Source organism: Scomber scombrus, chromosome 16 (assembly GCF_963691925.1).
Source record: "Scomber scombrus chromosome 16, fScoSco1.1, whole genome shotgun sequence".
Classification (NCBI taxonomy): Eukaryota; Metazoa; Chordata; class Actinopteri; order Scombriformes; family Scombridae; genus Scomber; species Scomber scombrus.
The window spans coordinates 1,865,789-1,887,525 of record NC_084985.1 but is presented as its reverse complement, the minus strand read 5'-3'; the positions used below and the strand labels follow the sequence as shown (position 1 = coordinate 1,887,525).

General features: G+C 39.2%; 2 protein-coding genes and 1 gene segment (V, D, J or C); 1 reads left to right on the top strand and 2 right to left on the bottom strand.

Annotated features, from left to right (window-relative positions):
- Positions 1 to 21,737, top strand: part of LOC133996245 (immunoglobulin kappa light chain-like) — a 630,565-nt gene that overhangs the window by 236,630 nt on the left and 372,198 nt on the right. The window lies entirely within an intron of this gene.
- LOC133996249 (Ig kappa chain V-III region MOPC 63-like) overlaps positions 1 to 21,737 on the bottom strand; it is a 630,498-nt gene that overhangs the window by 238,335 nt on the left and 370,426 nt on the right.
- On the bottom strand, positions 3,087 to 21,334 carry LOC133996691 (H-2 class I histocompatibility antigen, Q9 alpha chain-like). The gene is made up of 7 exons (XM_062436307.1): positions 21,242 to 21,334; positions 15,522 to 15,794; positions 15,005 to 15,298; positions 6,155 to 6,439; positions 4,213 to 4,332; positions 3,186 to 3,236; positions 3,087 to 3,091 (listed from the first exon to the last, which is right to left on the bottom strand). Exons 1-7 carry the CDS (start codon positions 21,300 to 21,302, stop codon positions 3,087 to 3,089), a joined length of 1,089 nt encoding a protein of 362 aa, XP_062292291.1. The 5' UTR covers positions 21,303 to 21,334.

The window sequence follows — 21,737 nt, the reverse complement described above, 5'->3', positions numbered from 1 at the left end:
GTGGCACCTGGCCCACCTACAAGAGGCCCTTCCTCCTTTCATTTATTAATAAAGTTAAACTTGGTTTATCCAGACATTTAGATTCCTCCATCATGCTGCCCCCCTCTGAGTCATTGTTGTATCATTATAAACATCTTTAGCACCAACACATTTCACTTTTCACACTTTAAAAGAATCCATAGAAGAAAAATTAAACACTTATATAAGGGAACTCTAACAGCTGCTATATCTGTGAATAAACAAAGTTAACACATAAAAACAGTTAAAGTAACTATAGTTAAGTTCATGTACAGAGTTTCCAGTCTGAGCAGGACTAACTAAAAGGATTAGGTTGGCACAAAAACAGCAAACACAACAAATTGATTAAACTGAAAAGTATGAACCTGTGTGCTGCAGCTTTCAATCAGTAAATGAAAGATACTTACTAGATTCCTCCCTGCTGAGACGTCGTCTGGACCCTGTGAAGAAAAGAAAATGCATTAAGTTATGTGTTATCTGCTTCTATCCTATCTGTGCTTTCTGGACTCTTTTATTTATGATACTAACAAGTATTGTGTGATGTATCTTATTCCTCTGTTGATCTCTACAGCAGTGCAGCTCTGTGATTAATGACTGACATCTCTCTTCATCACTATGAACACACACTCTGTTTATTTGGACTCAATCCTGCACACACAGTCCTGCTGCCACAAACACTCACAAGAGCATCAAATGTGGATTCATCCACCGCTGAAAATAGTCCCCAACAAATACACTATTTCCTCTTGTTTACTTCCTAAAAACTACAGTGACACAATAAATGAGACTTTTATAAAGCTACTGTATATATTTATGAGCAGTTTTTAAGATTGACATCTTCAGTAGGAAGCAACAGGCTTGATGTTGAGAGCCACAGACATTGTTGGTTTTACTTGATGACAATAAGAAATGTATTTATCACCAGTCTAATCCTATAAACTAAACCAAACTTCAGATTAGACTGACAAACTTTAAAAGTTTCAATTTTAATTTTTTATATATATTTTTATGGACAAAACTCCTGAAGTTTTTAATTTTATGGCATATACAGACCCTTTCCAAAAACTTAGAACATCATGGAAAAGTTGTTTAATTTCCATAATTCCATTCAAAAAGTTAAACTTTCATAGATTATAGATTCAGGGCCCGCAATTTAAACAATTTCAAGTATTTATTTGTTTATGTTTACATAATTTGGGCTTCCAGCTAATAACACCCACGAAAACAGGAATTCAAAAAATTAGAATACTGTGAAGAAATCAGCCCAAATTTTGCAGGGCATGAATGTTTTAAACTGAGTGTCACACACTAATCATCTACTAAACTCAAAGCACCTGCACAGGTTTCCCCAGGTGTCATTAAATTGCTTCAGTTTGGTTCAATTGTCTCAGTTCGGTTCAATATGGGGAAGACTGCTGACAACTGGCCAGAAGACAATCATTGATACCCTCCATAGGATGGGTAAGCCACAAAAGTTCATAGCTAAGGAGGCTGGCTGTTCACAGAGTGCTGTGTCCAAGCATATCAATAGAAAGTCTAGTGGAAGGGCAAAATGTGGCAGGAGAAGATGCACCAGCAAAAGAGATGACCGTGGGCTTCAGCGGATTATCAAACAGAAGATTCAAGAATCTGGCAGAGATCCAGAAAGAGTGGAATGAGCTTCAAAAACCACCACATTCAGACGCATCCGGGAGATGGGCTACAACTGTCAGGTTCCTCGGGTCAAGCCACTTCTGAACCTGAGGCAAAGTAGGAAGTGTCTCATCTGGGCCAAGGAGAAGAAGGACTGGACTGTTGGCCAGTGGTCCAAGGTCCTCTTTTCCCATTAAAGTAAAGTGTGCCTTTCATTCGGGAATCAAGGTCCAAGGGTTTGGAGGAAGACGGGTGAGGAACAGAACCCAAGCTGCTTGAGGTCCATTGTGAAATATCCACAGTCAGTCACGATTTGGGGTGCAATGTCCGGTGCAGGTGTTGGTAAACTCTGCTTTCTTAAATCCAAGGTCACCGCAACAGTCTACCAAAATGTTTTAGAGGACTGTATGATTCCTTCTGCTGAGGATCTGTATAGAGATGCAGATTTAATCTTCCAGCAGGACCTGGCCCCTGCCCATACCGCCAGAAGCACCAAAACCTGGTTTGATGCCCATGCCATCACAGTGCTTGACTGGCCAGCCAACTCGCCGGACCTAAACCCCATTGAGAATCTATGGGGTATTCTCAAGAGGAAAATGAGGGGCACCAGACCCAACAACAAAGAGCTGACAGCAAGCATCAAGGAAATCTGGGCTTCCATAACTCCCAGGCAATGCCACAGGCTGATTGCCTCAATGCCACGTCGCATCGAGGCAGTGATTAAGGCAAAGGGATTCCCAACGAAGTATTGAAGATTGACATTGTTTTGAAAGTACCATATTTTGATTTTGATGTGATCCTAATTTCTTTTTTTTCTGCAAAAACTGAGAAGTAAATAGTGATTTCTTCACAGTATTCTAATTTTTTGAATTCCTGTTTTCGTGGGTTTTATGAGCTGGAAGCCCAAATTATGTAAAAATAAACAAATAAATACTTGAAATTGTTTAAATTGTGGGCCCTGAATCTATAATCTATGAAAGTTTAACTTTTTGAATGGAATTGTGGAACTTAAACAACTTTTCCATGATATTCTAATTTTTCGGAAAGGGTCTGTATATGTATATACACATGTGTATATATATATATATATATATGTTTCTGTGTGGAAGTCTCTGAATAACTGCACCTGGCCCACCTACAAGAGGCCCTTCCTCCTTTCATTTATTAATAAAGTTAAACTTGGTTTATCCAGACATTTAGATTCCTCCATCATGCTGCCTCCCTCTGAGTCATTGTTGTATCATTATAAACATCTTTAGCACCAAAACATTTCACTTTTCAGACTTTAAAATAATCCATAGAAGAAAAATAAAACACTTATATAAGGGAACTCTAACAGCTGCTTTTTCTGTGAATAAACAAAGTTAACACATAAAAACAGTTAAAGTAACTATAGTTAAGTTCATGTACAGAGTTTCCAGTCTGAGCAGGACTAACTAAACTTGGCACAAAAACAAAAACACAACAAACTGATGAAACTGAAAAGTATGAACCTGTGTGCTGCAGCTTTCAATCAGTAAATGAAAGATACTTACCAGAGCCCGCAGAGTTATTATCACTTTCCTCGCCAGGAGATGGTCTGAACCCTGTGAAGAACAGAAAATGCATTAAGTTATGTGTTATCTGCTTCTATCCTATCTGTGCTTTCTGGACTCTTTTATTTATGATACTAACAAGTATTGTGTGATGTATCTTATTCCTCTGTTGATCTCTACAGCAGTGCAGCTCTGTGATTAATGACTGACATCTCTCTTCATCACTATGAACACACACTCTGTTTATTTGGACTCAATCCTGCACACACAGTCCTGCTGCCACAAACACTCACAAGAGCATCACATGTGGATTCATCCACCGCTGAAAATAGTCCCCAACAAATACACTATTTCCTCTTGTTTACTTCCTAAAAACTACAGTGACACAATAAATGAGACTTTTATAAAGCTACTGTATATATTTATTAGCAGTTTTTAAGATTGACATCTTCATTAAGAAGCAACAGGCTTGATGTTGAGAGCCACAGACATTGTTGGTTTTACTTGTTGACAATAAGAAATGTATTTAACACCAGTCTAATCCTACAAGCTAAACCAAACTTCAGATTAGACTGACAAACTTTAAAAGTTTCAATTCTAATTTTTTAGATACATTTTTATGGACAAAACTCCTGAATTCCAGAAAGGAGATTTTATTTTATTTTATGGCATATATATGTATATATAAAACATGTAACTTTTCAAACTTTAAAAGAATCCATAGAAGAAAATGGCCATTGGCTGGTTCATGCTACATTTAGACCAACGTACCGATGCACTTGTACCTTTTAAATCAAAACCGGTTTTCTGATTCAAAACGGTTATTTGTTACACCCCTAGCATTTACATTTCATTGCTAGAAAACCTGCAGGAATCAGTTTCTTTTTGTAATAAACATATATTTTTAGGAATTAAATGTTTGATGTATTTTCTTTTAAACGATACAAAATAAATTATAAGAAAAATATATCCTACTCCACTGGTACCTTGTTGTTGAGAAAACATAATGATTATATATTGTACTTACCAAATTTCCCTTTTTTCTTCAAAACCACCAGCACTACAGCCACGAGTACGACAACGAAGATCAGGACTACAATCACCCCAACAATAATGCCGCCAATGTTTTCTTCATCAACTTTATGATCTAAAACACAGAAAACATTTACATTAGTTTCACATTCAGTTCACTTTTAACATCATTAATATTTAGCTTCATGTGACTCTCAGCGTTGATGCATGGTAATAAAATGTAGATGTGATAATCAGTGATAATGTACGGTGGCCCTGAAGTGCAAATCACAAAACACAACAGAAAATCAGAAAACACAACCAGAATGGTAGGTACATGGTAGGTACTTATAGGTAGGTAGGTATTGGACAATGATTCCTCGTCCGCGAAAGCAACTACATCCATTAGTCGCAGACTGACAGACAGTACATCCAATCAGGACGAGGCATCATTTCCCACAGCACTTTACAACACACGCCTGCCGCCTTAACTAACGTCTTCAACCCCCCCCCCCCCCCCCCCTCCCCCGATTGTCCAATACCTACCTACCTGTAGTATATACCTACCTTTTCCGGTTTGAGTCTCTCTAATGCTGTTGTGTTTTGTGATTTGCTGTTCAGGGCCACCGTAATAATGTGATAAAAGTGATAAAATACAATTTAATAACACAAAATAACATGAAAATAACTATGTTAAGATTCAGAGGATTCTTAAAAGATTCAAATTTTTAAAAACTTGGTTCTCGACAGTTAATGTTGTGTATTTTCTTGTAGCTACTAACTGTGATGCTATCAGTGAATAAATCCACACCATCTTCAATAAAGACCTTTGAAGACATCTTGAATATAATAATGTTTTCCAGTAAAGTAACTTGACAGTCAGCAGCTTTTGAGGCAGACTCTTACTGCATTACACCCTGAGATAATAGAAAAAGGTCTGCTCCAATATGACACATAACTGATTAAATAAAGACTGATTTAATAAAACTTGGATCTCACGTCCACTGTGAGAGCTGTGTCCGCATCCTCGGCACTAAGTCAGACCTGTTTCTGAGTGGGTGTCTGGCTCCACCAGGGCTGCCCCTTGTCTCCGATCCTGTTCGTGATTTTCATGGACAAGGCGCAGACGTGAGGAGGAGGGTGTCCAGTTTGGGAATTGGAATTGCTTCTCTGCTGTTTGCGGATGATGTGGCTTCAACACATCAGGACCTCCAAAAGGCACTGGGACGGTTTGCAGCCGAGTGTGAAGCGGTCGGGATGAGAGAGAGCACCTCCAAATCGGAGGCCATGGTGCTCTGCTGGAAAGGGAGGGAGTCACTGCCCCAAGCAGATGAGTTTAAGTATCACGGGGTCTTGTACACGAGTGGGGGTAGGATGGAGCGTGAGATCGACAGAAGGATCGGTGCAGCATCAGTAGTGATCGGACCGTCCTGGTGAAGAAGGAGCTGAGCCTGAATGTGAAGCTCTCAATTTACCGGTTGGTCTACGTTCCAACCCTCACCTATGGTCACGAGCTTTGGGTAGTGACCGAAATAATAAGATCGCAGATACAAGCGGCTTAAATGAGTTTCCTCCGACGAGTGTCTGGGCTCAGCCTTAGAGATAGGGTTAGGAGCTCGGACACCAGGGGGAGGCTCGGAGTAGAGCCACTGCTCCTCTGCATCAAAAGTAGCCAGCTGAGGTGGTTCGGGCATCTGGTCAGGATCTGGCCTAGGAACGCCTTGGAATCCCCCAGGAGGAGCTGACGAACATTGCTGGGGAGAAGGATGTCTGGGTCCCATCGCTTAGCCTAATGCCACCAGACCCGGCCCCGGATAAGCAGCAGAAAATGGATGGATGGATGGATGGATCTCATTTTCTGATGTTTGGTTTGTTTATAAACTGTCTGATCGTCTGACTGTTTGATCAACTTTGTTGCACTGTGACAAACTATATACTGAAATAAGAAAGTTTCTTACCCCAAACCTTCTCAACAGACAATTTGGATGCTTTGTGAATGACTTCACATTTGAATGAAGCGATGTCACTCTTTGAAATCTCCACACTGTCTCTTCTCTGGAAGGTGTCGTCTTCATTTGGTCGAACGCCTGAGGAGATCAACCCCTCCTCTTTAGTCAGAATGCAATTGTTCCTTTTGATGTGAAGGATGATGTCTTTTGGGTAGAAACCTGTGGCCAGGCAGCTCAACATGAGGTTTGACTCAATTCTGGTGTTCGTAGCTAACATGTAGACATCTGGTGGAGCTGGAAAGAGAAAACTTTATGTTAGTTAATGTTTGAATGGTGCCTATAATACATTAGGCTATAAACCACATGTGATAATGTTTGTATCATCTTCATAATAAACTGAAAAAATCAAATCTATTTCTACTACAAACAGAAAAGATGCATTGCATCAGAGTATAGCCATTGGCAAGTATCCATCTGCAGTCCCTGTGAGGACTACAAACACTAGAAAAAGGGTAGACAGATATACAGTACAACAGGCAGGGCAAGGTGAGTAGAGAGACACAAGCACAAAATACATTAGGAAGAATACAAGAAACTTTGGCCGATAGAACAACACAAAACAGTACCATAGCAACAGGAACTCAGTTAACATAACGAAATACAATAAAAATACTAATTAAAGCTGCAAGCAGCGATGACCGGGCCCAAGCTCCCCCGCCCTGCCACGAATGAGCGAGACTTGCCGTGACGCATCTTCCAGGTCAAATGGAAACAAACAGCACCAAAATCGCAAATTCGATTCAAAATGGCCGACTTCCTGTTGGAGAGAGGGTATGGGTCCAAGAGACTTTTTACATGTACACGTCTTTACACGATACATATGTATACCGAATTTAGTTTGTCTATGTCAATCTGGAGGGAGTGGCTCAATTTTTTCAATTTTCTAGGGGGCGCTGTTGAGCCATTTTACCTCGTGAGGATATGTGTCCAAGAGACTTTTTTGTGCGTCTTTAGATGATACATATGTGTGCCACATTTCGTTTGTCTACGTCAATCTTGAGGGAGGGGCTCAATTTCCTTAATCTTCTATGGGGTGCAGTACCCCCATTTGGCCAGCAGTTCCTGTTAAATGGCGAAAAGGCAAAATTCCTCACATCGCCACAAACCAACCAAACCAGTAATCAAACAGATTTTGATAACTTTTCATCTCCAATGTCTGAATATGTTTCTGAGTGAATTTGAAGTTGGTCAGATTAAATCTCTAGGAGGAGTTAGTTCAAATACGATGCGTGGAAATCGCCATTATCACACATATTTTTCAAAATGGCCGACTTCCTGTTGGAGTGAGGGTATGGGTCCAAGAGACTTTTTTGTGCGTCATAACATGATACATATGTGTACCAAATTTCGTTTATCTATGTCAATCTGAGTTGAGGGGCTCAATTTTTTTTAGATTTTTTAGGGTGCGCTATTGTATCCAGTAGGTGGCGCTATGGAGCTAACACAGTATTGATGCATAGACGTGTTCAGGGCGGTACCTTCTACATGCTTGATTAATTTGGTGTTGATCGGACGATGTCTTTAGGAGTTATAAGGACTTCCTGCTTTTTGGCGAAGGATCGAATGGCGAAGGAAATTGTCGGCACCGCCACGCCCAAACCGAATCCCTAATCAGAAAGTTTTTGATAACTTTTCATCTCCAATGTCTCAAGATGTTTCTGAGTGAATTTGAAGTCAGTCGGATTAAATCTCTAGGAGGAGTTTGTAAAAGTACGAGGCATGGAAAATGCCAAAATGGCACGAGTATCCAGTAGGTGGCACTATGGAGCTAACACAGTATTGATGCATAGACGTGTTCAGGACGGGACCTTCTACATGCATGATTTATTTGGTGTTGATTGGACGATGTCTTTAGGAGTTACAAGGACTTCCTGCTTTTTGGCGAAGGATCGAATGGCGAAGGAAATTGTCGGCACCGCCACGCCCAAACCGAATCCCTAATCAGAAAGTTTTTGATAACTTTTCATCTCCAATGTCTCAATATGTTTCTGAGTGAATTTGAAGTTGGTCGGATAAAATCCCTAGGACAAGTTCGTTAAAGTACGAGGCGTGGAAAACGGCAAAATCGCACATATTTTTCAAAATAGCCGACTTCCTGTTGGAGTGACGTCATGGGTCCATAGACTTTTTTGTGCGTCTGGACATGATACATATATACCAAATTTCGTTCATGTACGTCAATCTTTCACATTTTTATATTCGTTAGGGGGCGCTATTGAGCCATTTTGCGACGGACATTTTGGTGAACCATAAAATATAAAAATTTTCGCCGAGTCTGATGTGCGCGCAAATTTTTGTGAGTTTTGGGGCACGTTTAGGCTGTCAAAAAGGCGTTTGTTCTGTCGGACGAATAATAATAATCTCCACGATTACAATAGGGCCTTCGCACTGTAGTGCTTGGGCCCTAATTAAAGCTGCAAGCAGCGATGACCGGGCCAAAGCTCCCCCGCCCCGCCACGAAGCAGCAAGACTTGCCGTGACGCATCTTCAAGTTCAAATGGAAACAAACAGCACCAAAATCGCAAATCCGATTCAAAATGGCCGTCTTCCTGTTCGAGGGAGGGTATGGGTCCAATACCCCTTTTCCACTGAGCTGGAGCTAGAGCTTGCTGGGAGCTGGTGCTACAGCGAGTGCTCAGTTGGTGTTAACCCGAGCAACTCTTACGAACCTGTTGTGTTTCTACCGGCAAGGAGCCACGCGATTACATCACTGTATAACGTAGCCAGCGTGCGCCTTTGAAGCACTTCCATGATTCACCAGTGAGAGGCAGCAACATGCCGCAAGGCATCTAGCCCGCCGGAAACGAAGAAGAAGAAGAAAACAAAGAAGGAGAAGAAGAAAACAAAAGACAACAAAGAAGGAGGAGAAGACGACGAAGATGGAGGAAATTGCGGCCACGATGCAAGTGCTGTTCATGTGTTTGCAAGCCTACATAGAAATACAGGAACGGTGTCGTGCCAAAAAGTGATCGTCTGCCAGAATCTGATTTCTGGCCGCAGGAGCACGCACAGCAGTCCGTTGAGCGGTAGTGCTAAAACGGTCATAATATGCATTTACATACAACTGTACGTCCGCAATTATAAATTAGACTATAATGAATGTGATTTATGGGTGTGTGTTCAGTAAAGAAATTATCACTTTTGCAATGATCCTCGTGACTCTGCGTTGTTTTTTATCTGATCTGGGCCCTACGTAGTATTTGATTCCCATGTTGGGATGTGTTTGATGTCTAATATTATTGTTTATGCCTACTATTTGGAGACAAGACTATAAAAGACATGATTTATGGGAGGGTTACATACGCCTATAAAATAACGAACAGTTTTCACCTGCCAAAAATTGATTAAAGGCCAAATACAGTTACTGAAAGCTGACTTCTGCCTAAATATGACTTGATCTCATTCATAAGCTTCATAATATAAACACTAGAGCTCACAGGACAGTTTGGAACTCTTTTAAAGGACCATTATAACACAAAATAAGGCATTTTCACCTGCCAAAAATTGATTGGAGGCCAAATACAGTTACTGAAAGGTTATTTCTGCCTAAATATGACTTGATCTCATTCTTGAGTCCTGCTCACATAACCACGCCCCCAGTCCGCTGACGTAATCGGGTCTTGCTTTAGACCAGCAAAGACTTGGTGCTCGCTCTGGCTCCCGTTCTGAGGCTCGGGCCTGGAGCTTTGGCGGTAGAAAAGCAAAGAGCAGGTGCTTAGTCAAGCTCTAGCTCCCAGCAAGCTCTAGCTCCAGCTCAGTGGAAAAGGGGTACAAGAGACTTTTTAGTGTGTCTTTACACGATACATATGTGTAACGAATTTAGTTTGTCTATGTTAATCTGAGTCGAGGGGCTAAATTTTTTAATTTTCTAGGGGGTGCAGTGGCGCCATTTGGCCAGCAGTTCCTGTTTAATGGCGAAACATCAAAATTCCTCACATCGCCACGAAGCAAATAAACCAGTAATCAAAAACATTTTGATAACTTTTCATCTCCAATGTCTCAAGATGTTTCTGAGTGAATTTGAAGTCAGTCGGATTAAATCCCAAGTTTGTTCAAATACGATGCATGGAAAACACCAAAATGGCACGAAATTGCCAAGTTTGATTCAAAATGGCCGACTTCCTGTTGGAGTGAGGGTATGGGTCAAAGAGACATTTTAGTGCGTCTTTACACTGTACATATGTGTACCGAATTTCGTTTGTCTATGTCAATCTGGAGGCAGGGGCTCAATTTTTATTTTTTTTTCTAGGGTGCGCTTTTGTATCCAGTAGGTGGCGCTATGGAGCTAACACAGTATTGATGCATAGACGTGTTCAGGGCGGTACCCTTTACATGTGTGATTAATTTGGTGTAGATTGGACGATGTCTGTAGGAGTTATAAGGACTTCCTGCTTTTTGGCGAAGGATCGAATGGCGAAGGAAATTGTCGGCACCGCCACGCCCAAACCGAATCCCTAATCGGAACGTTTTTGATAACTTTTCATCTCCAATGTGTAAATATGATTCTGTGCAAATTTGAAGTTGGTCGGATTAAATCCCTAGGACAAGTCTGTTAAAGTACGGGGCGTGGAAATCGCCAAAATCGCACATATTTTTCAAAATGGCCGACTTCCTGTTTGAGTGACGTCATTGCACGGCTCCGCGGAACTGCTGTGACTTCGCTTTATACGCGACACAAAACACATAACCAATGGAGGACATGGAGGCGATGGTGTACTTGCTGCTGTATGAGGCTTTCTGTCTCACACAAAGCAAGAGAAGAGAAACCAATCACTGTAACGCTGTTGTTGGTATTTAAAAATGCCGGGTTTGATTCTTGTGTGGGACGGCTCATGATTCTTCCAGTGACTCTCTGACCAATCAGAGGCCGGCAGTCTGATGACGTCACATTTAGTATCGGCTCGGCTCGCTTGGAACCTCGGCAGAGCAGATACTAAAAAAGTACCAGGTACCAGGTACTATCCCTGATGGAGACGCAAAAAAAACCGAGTTGAGTCGAGTAGTGCTAGAACTGTATAATGGAAAAGCACCATTACACACACATTGCACTACTGGCCCGTTTAAGTTTTTTTGCACATGTTTTAATTATTGTTGATTGTGCCCTATTGTATATATGTTACTTAAATTGTTCATTGTTTTCTTTTCTTTCTATAAGGCAGCTGGAGGACTGCTCCAACAGAATTTCATTGTCCTGTGCAATGAAAATAAAGATTATTATTTTCTATTCTATGTCTTACCCCCCTCTCTCCCCCATAATTTCCTGTCTCTCTACTGTCAAATAAAGGCGCCTATGCCGGAAAAAATACTAATAATAAACAAAAAAAATGATTATAATTTAGTTTTGAATCTATAATTTATTTGGTTTAATGCTGGCACGTTTGGTTCCTTAGAATTAATTTTTTTGTTTCTCTAGAGAAGACTTTGAAATCTGTGCAGATTTTCAAATCTGCAGGGAGCTTGTTCCACTCTTTAATAGCTTTGTATGAGAAAGCTGATTCAGCAAGAACAGTTCTTCGTATGGGAACACTACACTGCCCCCCCGAGGTCAACCTTGTAGTTCTGCTCATCTGCTCAGAGGTTAGTTGTACAACGTCTTGTGGTGTAAAATATGGATGACAATTATTAACAATGAATAATGTTGTATCCGCTAAAAAGGTACTTGATTGTTGACTATTATTTGCTAAAGATAATCAAAACCAAAAGGCCGCTGAGAAACTTAGTAGGCTATTATCTGCAACACGTCCACAAAATCATACTGAAATCTAGATGCTGTTTTACTGAAGTTTATTGAATGAAAAAATCAAAAAGGACTGACAAGCAGTTGTTCCACAAAAATGTAAAAAACTCTGATGTGATCCGACTGTGAGAATAAAGTGTTGAAAGAAGATGGTGATGATGATGACGATGGGGACGGTCAACAGAAAATATCGGAGCTCTACTAACTCCCTTTGTCAAAATCTCCCACCACCACCCAAGTGAACAGGTAAAATAAGGGGAAACCACACCCATGTGTCAATCAATGCATGTGACGCAATACGTGCAGCCCAAGCAAATATAAACATAAACAAAACATATTTTGGATCCTACAGGCATTATACTAAAAGAAGAGATTTACATTTGTGATCTGATAAATATGAACTAAAATGTATGTGATTAAATATACCACATTTTTATTATTACTATTGTGAAATGAATGCAGTAAGAAAAGCAACTGAACAGTAGCTGAATGATCTGTGGTAAACTCAAAACTCTTCAAAACTGCTGATGAAGGAAAAAATCATGCCCAGAATAAGGTCAGTCAAGACCAAGAGTTGGGTGAAGCAGCAACCAAAACGAAGAAGTTGTACCACCATATTGATTGGTACCAAGAAGATGAGATAATGTTGTTTTGAAAGAAAGCTGATTGGTTGAAATTCACTCCACTGTGGGGGAGTTGATACTTTCCCACGGAGGTCAGCAATATAAGAAGTATAAAAGAGACCCTCATCTTACATCAGTGTGTCATTTCTGCATGGATTTTGTCTATGTATGATGTGATTCCGGGTTTAACAGCATTCAGCTGGACGACTCCTGGTGATTTCTGATTGAATATTTTGAGACTCCAACATCTTTTGAACAATGAAGAATTACGGATTAATTTGATACTGCACTCTTAAGGGGTGGAGGTGCAGTATTGTTGATCATCTTGAAAATCAGACGTACATCTACATACATGATGTAATTATCAAAATTTTGCATGTTGTGTCTAGAAGGTATATTGCAATTGTGATATCGTGGTGTTTTCTTTTCTAAACATTTTAGGCTTTGTTTGTAAAGTGACTCAAGTGGCTTCAGAGTTGTTTTGCATGCTTGAGACCAGCAAGACACACAGTAGGAGAAGTGCGACATGATACATACAAGAAGGTCTTAGATGTCTCTATTGTAAGTGAGTTTCTAATATACCTAAAATCAGCAAGGTTGTATTTCAGAGTGTGACTCATCTTTTTTACATGCTTCTTAAAACTGAGAGTTGGGTCTAATATAATACCCAGGTATTTGAACTCATCCACATTATTAACTTTTTCTCCATTTACACTTATGGTAGGATAATCCGTACATTTTTGTTTGCTGATGAAGTACATAGTAACTGTTTATCCTACATTTAGAGAGAGGCAGGAATTGTTTAGCCATTTAGCAACTTCTTCCATAGCTGCTGTTAGTTTGGCAGCCACACGTGCAGCATCCTTTCCGTGTGTGTGGATATAAAAAAAAAAATAGTGACAATGCATATCTTTAATTATAACTAAAATACAAACAGACTGGTGAAACATTGCTGCTACAACACACTTCATTTCATTATTTCTGGTCTTTTCTAAACAATTGTCTGAGATGTGTAGATCATGGTTGTTATTGAATATGATGTTTATGAGGGTTTGGTTCTAATAGCAGGTTCTCTATTGTATTTGGGTCCAGGTTGGTAAAGGACCTGGATTTACTACAGGACTGAACTTTATTATTAAAGAACAGTGTGCAGAGCAGACAGAGAACAGGCTTCTTATTTACAGTTTATACTGTAGCTGATGCTGTCTGTCTTCTATCAGCTGTAACTAGATTCAAGTTTTCAAGATTCAAGTTTTTATTGTCATTTTCACTCTGCCTTTGCATACACAAGAGAATGAAATTCTGATTCTCAATCAGTGACCCCAGTGCAAATAAAAACATCAATAGAATAATAATAAATAGGAATAAAATCTATTTTAAAAAATCAATCAAAGTACGTCTGTGCAAAATCTCACTAGTTAAAATAGTCCGTTCTCACAAAGTGCAGGTAGTGCATTCAGTGCATTGACGAATGAATGTTAATGCTGTGAGTAATTTGACATATTAACAGTTAATTCAGCTTCAGTTGTCAAAATCTCCTGATAGATAGATAGATAGATAGATAGATAGATAGATAGATAGATAGATAGATAGATAGATATATGGATAGATAGATAGATAGATAGATAGATAGATAGATAGATAGATAGATAGATAGATAGATAGATAGATAGATAGATAGATATATGGATAGATAGATAGATAGATAGATAGATAGATAGATAGATAGATAGATAGATAGATAGATAGATAGATAGATAGATAGATAGATGGATCAATGGATGGATAGATGGATAGATAGATAGATAGATAGATAGATAGATAGATAGATAGATAGATAGATAGATAGATAGATAGATAGATAGATAGATAGATAGATAGATAGATAGATAGATAGATAGATAGATAGATAGATGGATCAATGGATGGATAGATGGATAGATAGATAGATAGATAGATAGATAGATAGATAGATAGATAGATATATAGATAGATAGATAGATAGATAGATAGATAGATAGATAGATAGATAGATAGATAGATAGATAGATAGATAGATAGATAGATAGATAGATAGATAGATAGATAGATGGATCAATGGATGGATAGATGGATAGATGGATAGATAGATAGATTCTGCCTTCTTTTTGTTATTTTTAATTTTATTTACAAATGTTGAGAGCTGAACCTCAGTGGACTCAAAAATCTGAATTGTTTGTTGATGGGAAATGGGTTAATCTGAACTCATTTTCCATAATAAATATTAAAATTTAGTAAAACAAAAAAGCTGATTTTGTATGAATTACAATATTATCAAGATCAGCTGATTTCATGTTTGATATTTTAACAAATAATAATCCTTTTATTATTAAAGTCACTTCTATAATCTCTCATAATAATTGATATAAAAATACAGAAATGATTTGCTGTCATACTTACAAGCAGCTTTCAGCTGTTGTTCCCTGTGTGTCATGAACTTGTCCAACCAAGCAATACACTCCTTCTCCAGGTAGCCTTTGGTCTTTTCTTTTAGGTCCTGGTCATGATCCCATTTTCTCTTGGTCTGGACTGCTTTATCAGGGGCAGCAACCCAGACTGAGTTGCAGTCATCAAAGTACAGGAAGTCTTGTCCATTGTAGTTGAACGTGTACACACCACGGACAAACTTTATTATGCCATCAGGCCCTGTTGTTTCACCCTCACAGCCGACCATCCACTGAAGAACATGAAGATCTAAAGAGGAAAACAGTGAAATAAATGATAAAGAATGAGGACATGGAAAAATGCAGCAAATAATTACAATTAAAACAGTTTCACTTAAACACATTAGAATCCTTTTGTTCCTGAAAATAAAGCAGCTTCATTTATGTTGGAGCATTTATCTATACAAGCTATTACAGTTATTAATTACTGAGTCATCAAAAAGTCCCAGTCTGACACATTTCATGGATCTTACCAGTGTCGTTCTGATTCATTCGTTTCTTCAGGATGTCGATGCTGTCGTTGAACCACTCCTGCTTTCTCTGGCGGGACCATGTGCCTCTCTCCCAGTAGTATGGATGAAGTGTCTCTTTCATCCATTCCTGCTTGGGAACTTTTCTCTGGACATCACTGTCATAGTAGTCGATCATCCTGCCGTCCAGCAGACCCATAGCTGTGAACTGATGGATGCCCGGAAGTCCGACAGGTTTGGAGAAGCCGGTGTAGATGTACATGAGGGAGTGTTTCTCTGAGAGTCACAGAGAGAGAAAGACAGACAGACATGTTTACAGACAAGGCAGATAAACTCCAGCAGATCTGACTCTAAAGGTGCGTCAAGTGCGATGACGCGTATTTTACATTATGGTCACAAAATGGTCATCCGTCGAAACTCGAGCGATAGCGTGACAGATTCTCATTTGTCGCGCGATTTTGTCGCGTTCATTGCGCTTGGTCTGAACGTAGCTTTACTTATCTATTTACTGCCAGAAAGCAGTCAGAATACTTAGCCTCACGCATGGGCGCCATGCGTGATACCTAGATATTTTTATTCACCTATCATCATTCATCATTATTGTATATTATTACAATATATTATATACAATGTACTCATTAAACTAAGTGAATTTTTCTTGATTCTGGCAAAAATGAACCAAACACCTCTGTTTACATAACATGGTTCAGTCCTGTCTCCAAACCAGGCGGAGAGAGAAGAGAGTGGAAATTAAACAGTTTAGTCCACAGTGAAACAGTTAATGTTACTTTTGCTCCTCTAACATTAGTTACTGATCATATCTTCACAGAAAATCCTGAATGTTTGTATTTCACTCCTCTTTTATCTGATATTTAATCAATACAGGTCAACTTTTAGCAGATATTCATATTAAATCAAGATCAAGATAAACGTTATTGTCCCAGGTGAGAAACGACCCGTACTGCAGCCATTAACAATAAATAAATAAAAACAACCATAAAAGCCATGAGCAACAATATTAACAAATGTGTTTTACAAAAGATAATAAATACATAATTAATAAATACTCAGTGCCAGATAGCAGCTCTAATAGATAAATAAAAAACACACACACCAACACACCAACAAACCTACAGCTACAGTATAAAGACAAAGTCTCATCAGCACCAGCTTTATCTGCTTCCATTTAAAACCTGATCATTAGCAGGAATTAATACTTTTTTTTATCAGTCTAACCTACAACGAGGGACTGTCATCCTCCTACCAGAGGGTAGCAGCTCAAACTCTGTATACAGAACATGAGATGAATCACTAATGATCTTACTGGCCTGACACACGGTAGCCTGATAAGTGCTCTTAAACACCAATGATTTTCCATGCAGTGTGAATTAAATGGACCAGTTTATTCTTTAGCTGCACAGAAAGGTTACTGAACCAAACTGTGAAGCTGTACCTGATCAGGCTCTCTAAACCTGCCTGATATAATATCAACATGAATTTATTGTCAACACCATGAACTCTCAGATGATGAGGAGATTACATTACAGTGTAAAGATGGCCTTTTGCATGTTTCTTATTATATAGAGCATCAATCATGCATCATGAATTCCACTGTATGCAGAATGCTGCATTCAGGTCTGCACGGAGATATGTTCACAGCTCAGTGTCAGTATGTATTGTACAGTTAGTATTGGACTACAGGAGAGTTACAAGCCTGCACAGGTAGATATTTAAAGCTTTGAATGGTTCGGTTGGGTTCTGGAGGTGTTGTTACAGTAACTGCCTGTGATGAGAAAGATCACATGCAGTGGCGTGCACAGACAATTTGGGGGGCAGGTGCTCAGTGAAAAATAAGGGCACTTTGTGCGGCATGTGGAACTGCCAGCTGCCTTATTATAGCAGTGTGAGATTTATCTACCTCATCTTCCATGCTAGTAGAGCTGCTTCCCTGCTGTAGCTGCCTAGAATAGAATAATAATAGTTTTAATAATAGCCTATTAAGGTAAATACAAGATTATTGCAAGTCTTGTAACATAGAAATAACTTAATAATATAATTAGCTAATATCGCTTCATGCCTGATTTAGTACCGCCAAACCACTTTGTGTAGTTAAAATACAATGTGGACAGCTTTTAAGATATTTCAATAGAATTAGAGGAACAGTTCAACTTTAAAATCTGAGCTGTAAAAGGCCCTAAACAGTTAACATGACTCTGGTCTTGACTCTGACCTTTCATCTCCATCTTCCTCTTCCTCCTTGCTGCTGGTGGATGCTTTTATCCAGGAGAGCAGAGAGCTGCTTCCCTGGGCCCCCTGCTGTAGCTCCCTTTATTTTTCCTTTCTTACCCTCTCCTTTCTAGGCATTATGCTGCAATTAGTAAATAAAAAGAGACCAAAAGTATGAATAAGACTGCTTGGTGACATTACAACAAGGCAGAAGGCTACTTTTTCTGCAGGAAATTGGGAATTGCCTGTTTGTAATTTAGCAAATAAATTAGGCTACTGCAAGTGTTAATGATGTAGCCTACACAAGACTAAATATTCAGCTTAAGTATTCTGATAGATTCACATGCTGTACCAATGGCAAACTCTACCGACATTAGTTGTGTTGTGGTCATCACGTCATATCTATTATGAATTTGGGATAGCGTCGCTATAGCTTGGTAACTGAGGCTTAGGGGGCAAACAATACACTCGACTCGATTCATTTAAGTGTTAACTGGCTGGTGGGGCAGGGGAGGAGCTGTGTGTGGACTGCAGCTGTGCACTGCTGCTGCAACGCGCCTCTGTTTGTGTCCGCTCTGCGCGTTCACGTTGACAAAGGAAGAGAGGTGTGTGCGGAGGAGGAGGGAGAAGGAGGAGGGAGGGCGTATATTGGGGCATTATTATTTATCACACGCTTTTAATCGTCGAGTATTTATAGATGATCATGTCAACATGGGCCACTTACAGTACACTGTTAAAAAAAAACAAAAAAAAAAACAACAACTTTCAAAAGGGCACTTGCTTGGTCCAGAGGGCAAAGGGCAGGTGCTATAGCACCACCTGGTGTCTATCTGTGCACGCCACTGATCACATGACTTGGCAAAGGAGAGAGAGAAGTGCAGCGTAGCGTACTCTGGGCAAACCATCTGCATTTTAAATGTAGTTCTACTGTTAATACAGTAATTACAGCAGCCCAATTAAATTGAAACAAGTACCTTTAGGCTGCTGTAATTACTGCATTAGCTACACAATTAAATGGCCTGATTTTGTTAACTTGCTAAATTTAAGTTGATTTAGTTGTTTTCCTTCATTTTGTGTTTCTATTAAGGTCAGTAGGCTATGTAGTTAAATGATTCCTTTGTTTATTGTATTCATGTTTGTTGCTGGAATATAATCTGGAGCCTGCACAGGTGGTTTTATTTTAATAATTGACCTGATGCCCTATGCTGTTTGAGTGTCTGACTTCCTGTGCAGCTGGGTCTGCTCTGAGGAGCTTTACACAGCTTTGAAGCTTATGTTGTAAACAGACTCTGTGTATTTATATCGCAGCAGAGTGAAGAGCTGCCTCTGAGCTCTGCAGCGTGCTGGTGGATATACAATCATTGATCATTGATCAGAGTGATCAGTGATCAGAGGATGGAGCAGAACCAGAACCCAGGGCACACATGCCCGGGTCTGTTCCTGCTACCAAACAATACGTTCAAGGACATTTTATCACATTTCATATTGCTTACACCTGCTAGTTAAATAGTTGTGTTATGTTATCTTTTCATCTGATTGTATTGAACTTGCACATTTTATTTTTATTACTCTGTGAAGCACTCTGAGCTGCCTTTGTTAATGAAATGTGCTAAAATATCATTTAATAAATATTATTATTATAATACAATATAGCTATTTTAATGAACATCACGGACGCTTGTGTATTTATTAAATTATATTGTATTCCAACAGTGGTCAAAAAAATGAAAGAAACCACATTTATTACAGCACCGGAGGTCAGGAGTGGATAAACCCGGTTGAAAGAGTGCCCGCCCGTATGCGACGCTCCTCGAAGAGCAGCGAACGCACCCGTTTACAGAGCAGGGCAGAGATCCGCAAGCACAAACTCCCTGAGCGCGAGAGGAAGAACTCGAGTGTGAGCGCAGGAAATCTGCGCGAGCAGCGTTGTAACCGAGAGCGAGGACACAGTGCGAGCATGCGCACAGCAAATTTGAGCGCGAGAGCAGAGTTTTGAGAGTAAATATCACAAAATCTGAGCATGAAATCAATAAATACTGCTCTCAAATCCATTTAATGTGCTCTTGAATTAAGATAGGGAATAAACTCCATATGAATCAGCACCAGGGAGCAAGGAGAGAGAAAGAGGAAGTAATGCTGTTTATCTCAGTTACTAACACTTTACTGTTGAAACAAAGCTTTCTCTTGCAAACATTATTCACAATTTTCAAACATTTTATAAACAAAAGCAAGAAAAAAGCAAATCCTCATAACTGAGATTCTGGAAACACAGAAAAGAAAGTTGAAAAATGACTAAAACGACTGAACTAGAGAGAAAAGTTGAAAATTAACTTTGTGTCAGTGAATGGTTTCAGTTCTGATCAGCAGCAGCTTCAGTCCTCAGTCAGTGACACTCAGGATGACCTCAGCACTCAGAAGTACCTCTGTGTGGTCAACCACATTCTAGCAGCTCCACACACATCAGCCTGTCACTGCAGTCACATACTAAACACACCAAACCCTTTCCGTTGTGAGACTACGTGCATAAAGCTCCAGTGAGACGTGACTACACAAGCATGAACATGAAGTTTCTCATCAGACAGAAAACGTGGCTCAGACTAAAGACGTTCCTGGTCGATTAGTTGTTATAAAGACATTTGTGGCTTAGTTGATCCACATTAATGATACTTGTTTATCTAAATATAGCCTATATTTCAGAAAATGGTTTGAGTTCCAGTCAGATAAAGATATCATAACATTGTGAACACTGAGTTACATTACAGAGAAATGGAAAATTCACAGTAATGTGCCTTTAAAATATACATTTTACAAGACACCACCTGTTCATGAATAAAGCAGTAATGTCTCTGAATGTGTCAGAACAATCAGTGAGGAGACGGATTTACTTTTTTCAGTCCTATAGGTCACATTTTGGCAGGAAAGTGATGAAGCCCTGAAGGATATACAAGCTGATCCCAGATGGTCTGTAGGTATAATATGACAAGATCTGTTGATTTAAACTGGATTAACCACTTTACATAATCAACTAATAGTTGCAGCTTTCTTTAGAGGTAGTCTACAAGTTTCCCTCTTTTTTAAGGTTTTGGACTGTTGAGAACAACTTTTGGAAAATGGAGATCATGAAATAGCCTACTTAAAAAAAAGACAATTATTTAAGTCATCATAATTAAAATAATGATCATTTATAGTTATTATGATGTCCTTGTTTTATATTTTTAGTAGTAACGTGTTACACATGCAGACTTTAAGTTACTATTTTCTGATAGTTAATCAATGTTCTGATCTGTTTGAATGTAAAATGTTTATAGAATAATATCAAATGACAAAAACAACAAAAATAAGTCTAAATGAAAATGTTAAATTCAAATAAACAACAGAAATCTGATTATTACAAATACGTCACAACTGTGACTATTTCATATTCGGTTTTAACCAGAGTCACATTATTGTTAAGAAAAATTATTTAAAACCCAAAAGAACAAACCCCTCTCTCTTACCGCTGTTTACAGTCAGTCTCGTCACCAAAAGGATGAAGAACGTGGTGAGATACATCTTCATCACAAAGTGAACTCCATTAACGTTTCTATAACTCACTTATTTGTCACTGTTGGAGAAACCACAGTGACAGGAAACAAACAGTCCTGTTTCTTACCTCTCTTATTTGTCTCATGTAGAAACGTTTCCGTATAACGGCTTTACATCTGCGGTGTGACTGCTCTGCGTGGTGCATTCAGGTGCTGCTCGTAAAGTATGGACATTAGGCTGCGTCTAAGTCACGTCAAAGCTTCCTACTTTTAGCACGGTGCTGGTGCATCATTGTGTTCAGATAAAGTCTGGATTATCTATATATGGCATCAGACCAGTGCCCACCAGTTAATGAGGGTGAGGGACACCAAATGGTTCAGACAAGGAGACCTTTAATTTACTTGAAGAGATGTAAACAAGTGCAAAAAGAGAAAAATAATTGCATTCTTTTTGATTCAGGTGCAGTGT

What these genes read in the sequence shown, in the direction of transcription:
- LOC133996691 (XM_062436307.1), bottom strand. Translation starts at nt 21,302, where the DNA reads ATGAAGATGTATCTCACCACGTTCTTCATCCTTTTGGTGACGAGACTG. An exon ending in GAGACTGACTGTAAACAGCG is followed by an intron (nt 15,795 to 21,241) that starts GTAAGAGAGAGG and finishes TGTGACTCTCAG; the next exon opens with AGAAACACTCCCTCATGTAC. An exon ending in GAAGAAAAAAGGGAAATTTG is followed by an intron (nt 3,237 to 4,212) that starts GTAAGTACAATA and finishes TGTTCTTCACAG; the next exon opens with GGTTCAGACCATCTCCTGGC.